The sequence below is a fragment of the Diabrotica undecimpunctata genome, chromosome 3 (assembly GCF_040954645.1).
Source record: "Diabrotica undecimpunctata isolate CICGRU chromosome 3, icDiaUnde3, whole genome shotgun sequence".
Classification (NCBI taxonomy): Eukaryota; Metazoa; Arthropoda; class Insecta; order Coleoptera; family Chrysomelidae; genus Diabrotica; species Diabrotica undecimpunctata.
In genome coordinates this window covers 157,217,084-157,231,731 of record NC_092805.1, presented here as the reverse complement: position 1 = coordinate 157,231,731, position 14,648 = coordinate 157,217,084, and the positions used below count along the sequence as shown (strand labels likewise).

The window sequence follows — 14,648 nt, the reverse complement described above, 5'->3', positions numbered from 1 at the left end:
GGATATTAATTTAAATCATGAAAATTTTATATAAATTTGAACCATTAGTACCTAATATTATAATAATAATATATCCTTGAATTATTATACAGCAGTAAAAATAATAATTTCAAGTTAAAAAGTATTTTATAGAATCTTACACTTACCGTATGCAACTTCTGATACGTAGCTGCTATAATGGTTGCCTATCTTAAAGAACAAATAATTAAGGATTTTAAGAAAATCAGGGGATAAATTTTGATAGAACCATACAACTTGTTTTATATGGCGAAATTAATTAATTTAATATAATTGCCATTCCATGGCAATTATATTAATATAAACCGTAGCATTGTTTTTACTCATTTAATTCTTTTTTGCGCTAATTAGATAGGTAACTAATTCACGTACGTTATATGGTAGACATATGGTTATATGATTTCTAGATATTTTTCTTTCTAGCCATTATTATCTTTTTATGGAAATTACATTAATTGTTTATACAATAAGAAAGAAATTGGGAAATTATATATCGATGAATAAGAGAATATCGGCAATATTAACGCATGAAGTCCTGATCTCACTATATTTGTAGCCGGTTGAGGACTAAAACAAAAAAGAGGGGCGCGTTAATGTGATTCTATCAGCCAGGAAATGAAGACATTCACATATTTACAAAGCTTTATCATTTCTAAATAAAGTACAAAAAAGAACAGAGGCAAAAATATTACATTTAAACAAAATTACATGGACAAGTCAGTTTCACTATCACTGTCGTTATCTAGATCTATAATAATTGTTTCTTTGAGCAACCTATCTGTATTTATATAAGATCTTTCCATCTTTTAAACATGGGCAACACTATTTTTCCAGCTATTTTCATTGGCTATTTTCTCCATTTCTAATTCAATTAGACGAATCACAGATGAATTTAGGGTAAGCGAAACATTACTTTTCCTTTCTGATGCTTTTAGCTCAGGCCATATGTGTTCAATCGGATTGAATATGCAATAGTAAGGAGGAAATCTTAATACTGTATGACCCATTTCTTCCTCCAAACTGCCGCAATAATATTGTTTTCTGATGAAAAATGATTTTTAAGTTTCAAGTACTTAATTGTTTTTTAGAATAATTATCTTCATAATATATATCATTTTCCAGCATATATTCCTAGATTCTAAGTTTGGTGTCATTAAAACATTGGTATATTTAGCAATAACTTCGTTGAAAATATACGCACGCCGCAATAACTTCAGTTAATGCGGCAAGTCAGAAATCGCTGCATTTTTAGTATTTCTAGTCTATCTCTATCCACTAGTGAAACAAAAGCTACTGTTGACTATTTCCTAGGAATTTTGTATGGCTTATATATGTCGTTGAAGATTTAAGCAAACAGGTATCAATTTTCCTCTTCGATAAGCTTTATAATCTCTAAATAAATATTCTCGAATCCTGGAGCTTTATCATTCTTCATATTTCGTAATGAATATTTTATTTCTAATTTAAGGGAAAGAATAAAAAATATTATAAAAGATTTCATTATCATTTATACACTATTTTCATAAAAAATTAACAAAGTTAAGATATTACACAGAAAAATCGCTTTTTAACAATCATCAGAAGTTTTTTAACTTTTTAAATGCATTTTTATTAAACATAACCTTATTAACCATATAAAATTGTTTTTTTAATTACATGAACAACGCATAGATGGACATTTGCAATATTAACGAGAAACTTTTTTTCATACAGAATTTTGTTTATATACATTAAAATTAAAAAACACTTGATATTTATTATTGCCTCCATCGACTTATTTACTGCTGTATAAATAAAATATAATATAACGTAAATAGGAAATTAAAAAATGTTTAGTTAGGCAGTTATTAGATAGAGTCTTAAGTTAGTGCTCCCATATCTGCGGGTAATATATTTTGCGAATTACCGTGGATACGTAAAACCGCTGATAAACAAATTATGTTAACACACAAATACGATACTAAATTTCGTAAGTAAACCATACAGAATGTTAAAAATCATTAGAGTGGTAAATACATTCAAATACATTCAGCATTATGTTTACAGTAGGTATTGTGCGAATTAATGAAATTATGGTGACATTTTGTGACGTCCTCTCGTGGGAGTCACTATCCGGGTAGCTTTTAGACAGTCAGAGACAGAGTTCAAAAATAAAAATAAAACTTTATTGTCTTCCTTAAATTAAATTGACAAAAATCTTATGTACATATTTACAATTTGGTTTAGTCTTCTCAGTACCTGGCCTATTTATTCAAATTAAGCTTGACCTTGTCATATGGAACTGATCTTATCGGCAAACGAGTGTGTATCTGAAATTTTACGGTAACGTTGTATCGATTTAATAACAGCGGACGATAGGTACAAAGGAAGGAAAGGAACTCAACACGTCCCTTAAGTGATTCGGGTTAATAGGACACTCCTCGACAGTCTCAACACGACTGCTTCAGAGTACGGGTAGTGAAGAGCTCAACACGCACTTCGGATAGCGGCGGTAAAAGGAAAGGAAACAACTTGTGAACTCAACACGTCCACAAGCCGGGGTAGGGAAGAAGAGAACCTTCAGTCAACACCTGTCGATTCTGTCTCTATGAGGAAATGTTGCCGTTTATATAGCGGAGCTTTGCCCTTTCTACTGTCGATACACTCCTACTTCATGGGTTGGTTCGCGCGCACGCTGGTTTAACGGTGATGGCTTGGACTCATCGTTACAATTTTTCAATATTCACAGTTGGCAAAACTGTCCACACATTTACAACTTACCAAGCATTGAAAACATAACCTTACTTTTCTCTGCCTTTTATTTGAGGGCATCTTAGGACATTTCCCACTAAGTTTGTGTTGTTTTTTACTATTTTAAGTTTGTGTTTTTTTCGGTAATTAGTGAGTTTGTTTTGTTTAATTCCATGATAGATATGACGCCTAGTAAGCGTGAAAAGATTATCACGTTAAGTGAATACACTTTTATGTCACAAATATATATCCCTAGCACGTGTAGAATGAGTCAGCAGGTAGTAAGCAAGATTTTAAAGCGTTAACGAGAAACAGGATCAATTGATGCAAGCCAAGAGCTCCAACAAGATTTAGCAACATCAGGTGTAGCGATTTATGACTCGAGCATTATCAAGTGAAGTGATTTATAACTTAACTGCTTAAAAATGACTTTTGGAAAACGGTAGAAGGGCAATGCGTTCACAGAAAAAACAGCTTAGCCCTATATAGAAAAATCTTATTTACATATGAAACTCACTTTATAGTTCAGTGACAGCGGCCGAAATTCGTTAGGAAGTCTGACAACGAAAACCTTACACCATCTCATATTGATCAAACCGTAAAACATTTAGTCAAAAAAATGTTTTGAGGACGTTTTTCATACATGGGAGTTGGATCTTTGGTACCAATCGAAGGCATGATGAACAGTCAAAAATACAAATCCATGTTGGAACAGCGTTTGGACACAGATCTCCAAAAGTGTCAGCCCCAAGGAGGAGCGATTCTTCAACCTCTCTGCCACAAATCAAAGCAAAAGATGGATTTTTTAAAAATAAGAAGATTAATGTTTTAGGTTAGCCCGGTAATTTGTTAAACCTCAACCCCATTGAAAATTTATGAGCCATTTGCAAATGAAGACTCCGTAAAATCGACTGTACTACCAAATAAAAATGATAAAAGCGGTCATTCTGGTTTAGTTTCGAGATGAAAGTATGTCTGGGAACTGTGAGAAGCTCGTAAAATCTATGCGAAAACGGGTAAAAGTAGTAATTGCAGCCAGAGGGGGACATATTTCCCACTAAACGATATAAGTTTACCTTTATAGTTTTGTCAAAATATAATTTTTTTCTAAATAAACTGTTTTTTCATTAAAACAGCCTATGATTCCATTAATTCGCACAGTACTGTATGTATTTAATTATATCCTAAATCGCCTAGAAAATATAGTAGACCACAATCTCGATTACATCAAGCTGGGTCCAGATCTGAAATATCATGCACCAACCAAATTGTCAATCTCATAGAACACGTAGATGAGGGATACGAAAGTAAGCATTGATCAACCTAAGCTCCGCCTACGATACATTCAATCACAGAAGAATGTTATTCTATGATACATTCAAAGATTACTACCTAGTAAAAATTGTAGAATCCTTGCTACAAAACAGACGATTCTGTGTCAACTGAAGAGAAAGGAGTCCTTACTCAGAGTAGTATTGTGGACACCATCGCTTTAATATATAAACAAACGACCAACTAATATCCGACTATATAGTAACATTCTTTATGTCAATGACCCGCCGCGCCGTCCGGCAAGCGGCGATAAGAATACTTCGGGGGCCAAATATCCCTGTTCGTCGTAAGAGGCGACCAATGGGAAGGAATGACAGGTGGAGAGCCGTCATTTGAGGTGTCGAGTTTGTAGAAACGCACGTAGAGCGCTTCGGCATTACGGTCACCGGTCTACACTCCTAGTATACAAGACGAGACTCTCGTGGGGCCACTATAATTTTATTGCACATAAGCGGAGTGAGTTACAAACTTTACACGTCCCTTCCACCATTAAGGACGTAAAATTGCGACACGTACCCACTTTGGAAGAGAGTGGTAAAGGAGTAGGCTCCTCGGAGGCTACCTGCCTAGGTGTGAGATCGGGACCTTATTCCTACATACGTTCACCTTTCCGCCCTATGTTAGGGATAACGGACGGATATTCGTATAGGAACACAGAGACTACGGGAAGGGTGGAACACCGCGATGCTCTGTGCAAATGGCGTCGGAACGCAGCAGCAATAGATTAGTTTAAGGTGATATGCCGAAAGGTTGGATGGACCTGGGTCCCGGTAATGCGCTTGAAGTATCGAAGGTGTCACGAACGTTCTTGATGTATGCCAATGGCCTGGCCATAACTGCGCAATGGGAACCTTTAAGGAACTGGAAGACAAACTAGAAGATGCTCTCGGCATTATGCTAAACTACTACCGAAACAATTTTCTTAAACCGAACCCAGCCAAGATCCAAATGAGCTCCTTCTATCTCTGAACACGCCAAGTAAAGAGGAGACTCCAAGTTTGATTTGATCGTGTCACTTTCGAACACACGGAGGTAGTCACCAATTTACTTACATATTACTCTAGACAGATTGCTGACATATAATATTCTCTAAAAATTTAAAAGTAAAATTCCCAGTTTTTTGCTGTATTTTACGAGGTAAGATGATTTGACCCATTTGTTCCTTTTCAGTAGTAATATTTATATTTAGGATTTTCACTGAGGATGGTCCAATAAGACTGAAAACGTTCTGAAAATTTATAAATCCGTTTTGGATAATTTTTAAAATTTTTAATAAATTTTATACCACTTTAGTTTTTACTTCATAGTAAGTTTTTTTATTCTCTAAAAATTCATCAAAAACAGATGGGAAGCTCGATTAGTCGTCCTGATAACGACTGTCCATGCGCTTTGTTAATTTAGAGCAGAGCACGCATGCTCGGTCTGGTCCAGATCAATTCATGCAAAAAAGTTGATCTCAATCTAAACGAAACACGCTACATGAAGCTAACTCTAACAGTCAAATTTTACAGAGTCACCGGTTTTGATAGCCCCAACTGCCGCAAAAAATACACGAATTCATGGAATGGTCCAAGCAGACAATTGATGGGCCACCCTTTTTACGAAAATATTAAAATCCCGCAGTAGAGTCCTCGACATGTGCCTGGATGGTCCACCTAAAACTTCCCATTTTGCGTAGTAGAGCAAATTCTAAGTGATCAGAATAAAGAACACTGAACTGAACACTGATGGCTTGTGCTGTTTTTTGTCCGCAAATATTTTAATCATGCTTCAGTATGAAAGAAAACAAAATGAATTTGATGTATGTTATGTTAAAATTGTCAGATTGATTATATTGATGCTATAATTTCTCTGTTGTTTATTAAAATGATGAAACAGGATAACCCGAATTAATTTTAGAAACAAACACTAATGTTCAGTTATCTGGTTTTACTTTTATATTCTAATTTGGTCAAATTATGCTATGACTTGATCATTAAATAAAATTGTAAACTAAAAAAAAAGATTGTTGCCAAATATAGGTTAGGGGCCGGTTAATACCATAGACATATCATACAAGATAGATTGATCGATACAATACCAGCCCGTTCCCCCAGTGCGGCAGAGAAAACTGATGCAAAGCAGTCTCTGCATCTCTTTCTAAGTTGCTAGGTTTATCGATTACGAGACCTGAATTACCAACAAGAAGGTCACGTGTTTAATAAACCAGGCTCATTAGATAAAGATGCAGAGAGTGCTTTGAGCTTTGCGTCAGTTTCTTCTGTCGCACTGGGGGAACGCGACTCTATTGCAGCAGTCAGTCTACCTTGTATTATATGTTTATAGTTGAAATTTGGACTAAATATGGCCTCGTATCCTCTTCTTTAGCTTTGTCTAAAAGCTTTTACAGATAATTAAATTTTTTTACAACTGGCAACATCGCATTATAGTAACAATACAATAAAATTAATTCCACTATAAATTACATGTAGAAAAATTTCAGAAATGAAAAGTTACGTTTTTGCACATGTATGTCAATACATAACTGCATTATTTATAGCGTAAATAGTTCTTATTTTTAATGACAGTTAATATCAGTCTCACAGACTCCATCATCTATTACATTTCTAACACAGGACATCAACAGTTACTCTTAATTCTGATATTTTCGGATTTACTTACACATTATTGCAAATGCCCTAACAACACAATCAACAAAATTTGAACAGAAACAAAATAACTTTTATAAAGGGGAAATAAATCATTATATACAAAACAGCAAAATATTTATAAAGGATTAATTAATGTTGAACATAAACTTTACAAATAGAGAATTGTTAATACAAAAAATACGCTAAACTGAATCATTTTAAAATATTTTTTATAATACTGGCACTTACGTTAGATACGAGAGATGTTGATAATTTTTACGTCTAACTAGAAAATCTTACGATCTTTAGTTTTCCTAATAAAAGATAAACCTTGAAACACGTGTACGAGCATGGTGAGAGATTCGAATTTAATCAAAACCCAACCGTCTATAAATATTTATTTTATTCTTACTAGACGAAAAGAGTACAAAATGATTGTGATTTACATGGGCAAATTGTTGATGTATTAGTGGAATATAAATTCCTAACATCACCTAATAGCTTTATTAGTTTGAGTTTACAGCTTACTTTAATCGCTATTGACACTGATTTCATTTTTCCTCGTTGGAGGTCGCTAATGCATACTTTGGTATATTATTTTACTATAATTGTCAACTAGCTGGTATGTTTCGATCCAGTTGAGAGGATATGGCTACAGCGGGACAATGACAAGACTAATCTCTTCCTACTTGAATAACCGAAGTTTAGAGTTCGGATAGGACAAGTCCTGTATGCCGACGACACTGCAATAGAGGCCAAGCACTGAAATGTAGACAAAGCAGTTAAACGCAGTAGACAAAACGCAAGCGGTGCTATTCAAAAAGAGACATCAGTAACCAGAGGAACAACTTACTGTACAGAACAATCCCATCGAGTGGAAAAGTGGCAAAATACCTGGGAGTCATCATGGATAAAACACTCACATTCAAAAAGTACGTAGACGCCACCGTGCAAAAAGCCAACATGGTTAAAGCATTCATCAAAGAAGTCACAGGTATAAAAAGCAAACTAAGGACAAAAACCAAAATGAGATATATAAACAGTATCATTCTTCCGATACCATATGCATCTCTTGTATGGGGACATACCTGTAACAGTACAAATAAGACGATTCAAGCAGTTCCCAACAGCTGCCTAAGAGAAGCTGTCAACATCCCAAGATATGTAGCAGAACGACTCATATTCAGGGAACTACAACAGGTCAGGATAGAGCCAGGACAAAATTCGCAGAACTGGAAAACCACCCTAGTCCCATACTGCGAGAGATCATGAGATATGACGCTTTCCAACGTTGGAAACATAAAAGGCCTAAACAACAAATAAATAAAGGAACCAAATAAAAGCAAAGTCAAACAAAATAGAAAGTAGTGAGAGAAAACCAAATAAATGCAGGAGAGAAAATCAAACAGGGAAACAAAAAAAATGACCAGAGATAAAAACAAAAACCCCAGAGAGAAAAAGAAACAAACTAACAGATGATAGTTTGTAGCTCTAATAATTCGATAAACACTGCAAATTGCCGCACTGTTTGGGCCCCAAGGGGATAGGTCCAAAAGAACACCAATAGGACCTTTACATAGACATCCTACAAAAAAAAACTAACAGAAACCCGGCGAAAGCCAACCAAAAAAATAAACAAAAAACATAAAACCCGGGCAAATAGGACCCAAACACTTGAGCACCAAGTCCCCGAACTGGATGTAGTCCGGAGAGGAGACTTGAGGCCCAAGCAACCAATTTTAGATTCGCTGACAAGTCACTAGAGGATTACAGGAACAAAGAGCGTCACGCTGTTCTGAAATTGAATCTGTCAGGGAACCATGTTGGAGTTCTATTACCCGGGACTCCCACATGAAGGACATTTTGCTGATAGTTGTGCCCCTATCGCGCATCAGAGTGCCATAGTGTGGAAAGGGATGGTCTGGAGCATTGAAGCGCGATGGGGTTTCCAGTTTTTAACTGGAGCTAACACACCTAGCTCCAATGAATTGTTACACCCGAACGTAATTCTTAGGGGTGAACATGTCTCAGGTAGGTTTAATTAAATTGTTTGCTTGCTTGTTTCGGCCCAGTTCAGTCTTTTCGCAAGTCATTCTGATGAAAGGTCCACCTTGGAACACGTGTAGGAGAATGGCGATAGATTCAAATTAAATCGAAACGCAACCGTCTATATATATTTGTTTTAAAAATCAAATAGTCCACATTTTTTTCCTCCTATTTCAAAATAATGATACAAAATCTTTTTTCGAAATATCTTTCTTTAAGAAATTCCATATTTTTTAAACATGGTTACAATAATAGTTATTAGAGCTGTGTACAAATTATTGTACCTTAAATGGTGACTAATGGTTTTAGAAGCAGCTTCTTTTTACGTGATACTTATCTGATATCCGTACTTATATCACCATTTTTAGTTACTAGAGATCCTAAATATGTGAATTCTGCTACCCTTTCAAAGTTTTGAAGATCTGTATGAAAGCAGAGCATATATTTATTTATTTTCACTTTGATTTACTGCGCAATCCTACTTCACGTATCTTTTAAGGTATTCGAAAGTTTCTTATCTTAATCTTAAACCCACCAGTTTAATATATTACTGACTCATAATAATAGACACACCAAATATCAACATCTTTTCATATCTTTACATAACCAACATGCCAATCTATACATAATTTGTCATAATTACATAAATTTTAAGAAAATTTTATAACACTATTTCGACACGTGTTTAATTTCTTAGTGTTTGACTACAGAGATATGTGTTTGACATCTCACTAGTCAAACACTATTGATTTCTTTCAAAAACACTTTTAACACAACGTGAATTATAACATTAAAAGTTTTTTAACAATATTAATATCAATGATTCAAATCTGTAGTGCTACCAGGAAGTGAAATTCTTTCAATTTCAGACTTAATAGTCGCTATAAGATTAACAGCAGGATCACTAGGATTAAACTTCCCTTCTGCCAAAATATGGTCGACGTTTACTCTTGGGTAAGGGTTGATTATTCCTGCGCTCAAGGGTCTTACCAAAGGGGACGGTGCTGTACTTGACCACGCTCCTTTGGGAGCACCACTGGGACGTTGGTCGACTTTTCTAAGATCTGTGGTCCTCGGTCGAGGTTTCGGTGTGGGAGCTTTTAAATCATCTGTCGACCTAGAATATATTTATATATGAAAATTTTTAATACAGCTGTTAAGATTTATTAATAAGATATGTTTCCCATTTAAAACTTCCCATATAAGACATTTTTATATAATATTCTAACACTTATTTTAACGAGAAAAAAAATGCTGTACTAATGATACAAGATTTTCGTCGAAATATCATGTTTTGTCCTTTTTTGAAGTAGAAGAAAGTTTCGAAGTACATCTCAATTCAAATTTTCAACTGTATTTCTACATTTTACCATTTTTCTAAATCTTATTTTTGAACAAATCAAAGCAAATTTCTGAAATTATTACTGCTCTAACATAAGTTGATGACAGAGATCTATAAACACTCCTCAACAATTGAACCAGATACTGGCTGCTCTATATTTCTTGGCTCCACTATCGCAAGAGAAACGTCCTATAATGTAACACATTCTCGTAGAAACTAATGTGAAAATTGCAGTCAAATTGGGCTCGTAGTTTTGTTTGGACCTTGTGTGGAAGCGGACATGTCCGCGGATTTTAGAAAAATGGAAAAGAGCAATATCGGTCGGTGACTCGATTCTCGTTTTTTGGAAGGGAAATCGTGTAGCAAAATAAAAGGGGGTTTCGATACTGTGTACGGTGAATCTTCTTCTTCGATAAAGACCGTCAAAAAATTGGTTTAGTAGAGGCAAAGGAAGCATTAAGGAAATTTAAAAATATAAAATCACCAGAAGAGGACAGAATACCGAACGAACTCCTAAAGAACGTCCTAAAGGACCAGATCTGACCAAACAACTATTAAGTCTAATCCAAAAAATTATAGAACAAAACAGAATTCCTCAAGAATGGAGATCAAGAATCCTAGTACCTCTCTTCAAAAAGGGAGACAAATCGGACCCAGAAAATTACAGAGGAAATAACACTAGCAGAAGAACAACAAAGTTTTAGTTTGGGAAAATCATACACCGACGCTATATTTATAATGAAGCAAGTGCAAGACAAATCGTTAGAATACAACAAACCGGCATATCTATATTTCGTGGACCTTAAGAAGGCATTTGACATTGTAAAATTAAAATACGTTATCCACTTATTGTACGCAATAGAGATACCTCTAGGAATAATCAAAACGATCGAAAATATCTTCCACAACAACACAATGAAAGTAAAAGTAGAAGAAGAATTAACCGACCCTATTGAAGCTGGCAATGGGATAAGACAGAGAGACTCCCTGAGTCCTCTATTCAACCTGATTATGGATGAAATAATAAAAAAAGTAAGAACTAAAAAAGGATACCAAATGGGAGAAAAACAACTTAAAATAATCTGCTATGCAGACGACGCAATACTACTCTCTCAAAGTGAAGATGATTTACAACGTATGCTGCACCAATTTAATATAACCGCCAGAAAATTTAACATGTTAATTTCCCCAAAAAAGAAAAAATGCATGGTTACAACAGAAAATTTACTAAGATGTAACTTGGAGCTGGAAGGTCAGATAATGGAACAAGTGATGGAGTTTAAATATCTAGGCATCACATTATATAGCTACGGAAAGCTCGAAACTGAAGTTAAAGATCAAGTGAATAGAGCAAACAGAGCCGCAGGCTGCCTAAATGAAACAATATGGAGAAATAAAAATATCGGGAAAGAAACGAAAGGCAGAATTTACAAAACAGTTATCAGACCAATATTGACAGAAACAAAACCTGACATAGAGAGGACAAAAAGAATGTTAGGAACAGCAGAGATGAAAACACAGAGATCAATATTAGAGTCCTAAATTGTTTAAATTATCGTACCATCTTTTTCTTGGTCTGTCAATACTTCTTCGTCCATTTGGTGACTTATCTCGTGCTATTTGTACTATGCTATCTTCTGCCATTCTACTAATGTGTTCGTTCCACTCCTGTTTCCGTTTTGTCGCCCATCCATTTATGTCTTCTATATTGCATGCTCTTCTTATGTTTTCGCTTTTCCACCTGTCCAACAGACTTTTTCCTGATATTCGTCGAAGTATTTTCATCTCTGTTGTTTCTAGTAGTTGTCTCGTTTTAGATGTGTCAGGTCTTGTCTCCACCGTGTATGTTTATATAGGTCTAATTGCTGCTCTATAGATTCTTGTTTTTGTATCTTGTCTTAGATGTTTGTTCTTCCAGATTGTGTTTTTTAAGAGATCCCGCCGCTTTACTTGCTTTTAAGCTTTGTTGTCGTACTTCTTCTTCAACAACTCCGTAAATAGTTATGTCTATTCCCAGATATCTAAACCTTGCTTCCTGCTTTATTATTTTCCCATAAATTTCGATTTTACATCGTATTAGGTATTTAGATACATTTGGTTTTTCTGCTGATATTATCATATTGTATTTCTTGGTTGTTGTATTGAAGATGTGTGTTAATCTTTGGAGCTCGTCTTCTGTCTCGGCGATTAATGCGGCATCGTCTGCATAACATAATATTTGGATTTTTTTGTTCCCTGTTCTGCAACCATGACTTTAAGTACTGCTTGTATTATTTCGTCCATTATTATATTAAAGAGAAGTGGGCTTAACGAGTCACCCTGTCTGACTCCGCTTTGTACTGGCATACACTGTGTCAGTTTTCCATTTATCTTTGCCTGTATTAGATTATGGAAGTAGATGTTTTCGATGGTTTATATAATATTGATTGGTATGTTCCTTTCATACAGTAGGTGTAAGACGTCTTCGACTTGGATGCAATCGAAAGCCTTTGTCAGGTCTATAAAACATAGATATGCTGGTTTATTGTGCTCGATGGCCTTTTCAGTAAATTATTAAGAAATATTCTAGATAGAATAACAGCACTAACGACAAGCATTAAAAATATTTCTGTGTGTTGTTCTCCAAGGGATTGTAGTAAAATTTGTAGAATGGTATTTTTAAATTCATCTATAAACAAAAATCAGTGTTTGTTTAAGTGCCCTTTAACAATTCGTTTATACTTAAGAGTATGATTAACATTACGTAAGTGTTTGTAATTTGATATTGATTTTGCGAGTATATTAATTGATTATTAAAAAATATATTTTATGATTGTATATTAAAAAATGAGTTTTATTGACATGATTGTTAATATCTTCAAAACACAGTGTAATTTTAATTAAATCTTATGGTTATATAATAATAAATAATAATTAATACCATTCAATTTAATAAGGAAGGGTGGAAGTAAAACAATGGGACTAATGGTTTAGTAATTTTTATCGATGTAATAAGTGGTAGTATGTTGTAATAGAAATACAAATATATGCATAGAAACTAATAGAAAGCACACAATAGTTTTTAGAATTATCTCTTCAACCTTTGTCTTTTTAAAATGAGCATCAAATATATTAAATTGACGTTTGCTTATTGGATACTGCCCTCAGAGATTGTATCACCTTATTATTACCAAAGAATATAGGCGTCTATATTCTTTGTTATTACAATCGAGTCAGACCGTAAAACTTTTATTTCTGAGAAAATGAAAAAGAGACTGCAGTGAATGCAACTGTATAGCATTTTTCTACAAATTTAAAAGTTATTACTATTACTTAGAGTTATGTTATCTTACCCAGTCTACATATACATGCATAGTTCATATCCAAGTAGATAATAATTTATACACATGAAACTAAAAAAGATACAATTCTGAAGATATTTTTCAGATTTGGATCTTCTCTCTTCGCCTGGGTAGTATAGGCACACATCTTACTTAAAATAGTCACCTTATAATAAAAGTGCATGTTACTCAGAGAAAGTAACGATCAAATCCTCAAATTTAATTTTGTTCCTGAACAAGTTTTTCAGCTTTACTGGCTATACTAAAACAATTTTTAATTGAAGGTGATTACTTGGCATCATCGCACTTAACGAAGCTCTTAACGATAACTTTTCAACGAAATCATATTACACTTATCAATTTTGCAGAGGCGTACCAAAAAAATTTTAATTATTTATTTAAACACAAGGTAATTACGTAAAAATTAAATCTAGACCGATGTTATTATTAAATTGTCATGTGTCTTTTGCCAGGTATCTTATAGTTGTCTAACAAATTAAAGTAAAATTTTATTCTTATTAGAGAGTACCTAATACAGAATTTCAAAAAACAGAAAACTTTGGAAAATACTAATTTTTTTATTAGGCTAAACAATCTGAAATTTTAATATGCGATCTCGTCATTACACATCATTCTCTATTTATAGAATTGCTGTGTGCTGTAAACGTTATAATTGTTTTTTTTTAACTTAATTTGAAAGTTTTGAAATTTTGTTTATATAAATATAAAAATATATTATGAAGTTCATATAAATCAAAATGAAGTAAACTATTATCATGTGAGTGCGTGTATATAGTAGTGCATTTGTTTATTTCAGTAAATTCTCGAAATATGAAATGAAGATGGCACTAACTACTAAAGATTTAATAGCTTTATTAGAAGAAGACTCAGATTGTGAAAATGCTGACTAACTTAATGTGGTTTATTTGCCGCCGAGATTAGATTAGAAAGTTTCTAATGTAGAAGACATTGATGATAATATTATTTGTAAAGAATCAATAAAATCGGATATTGCAGGTACATCTTCTTCTTCTTCTGGTTCCTATCCGTTTCGGATGTTGGAAATCATATTGGCAATCATGACCTTGCTCGCTGCGGCTCGAAACAGCTCCGTTGAGGTTTTCTTAAACCATGTTCTTAAATTCCGCAGCCATGATATTCTCCTTCTACCGGGTCCTCGCTTACCTTTGACTTTACCTTGCAATATAGACTGCAGCAGGGAGTAACGGT

The 14,648-nt window shown here is 34.1% G+C and overlaps 1 protein-coding gene across 2 annotated transcripts in view; it reads right to left on the bottom strand.

Moving 5' to 3' along the window:
- Positions 1 to 1,562: 1,562 nt before the first annotated feature.
- Positions 1,563 to 14,648, bottom strand: part of LOC140437648 (uncharacterized) — a 53,448-nt gene continuing 40,362 nt past the window's right edge. Inside the window, exon 9 of one of the 2 annotated variants that reach the window (XM_072527277.1) lies at positions 1,563 to 9,873. In XM_072527277.1, coding sequence (XP_072383378.1) covers positions 9,573 to 9,873 — 301 coding nt within the window. In that variant the 3' untranslated portion in view covers positions 1,563 to 9,572. The remainder of the gene's footprint in view (positions 9,874 to 14,648) is intronic. The other variant, XM_072527278.1, reaches the window with a different exon arrangement.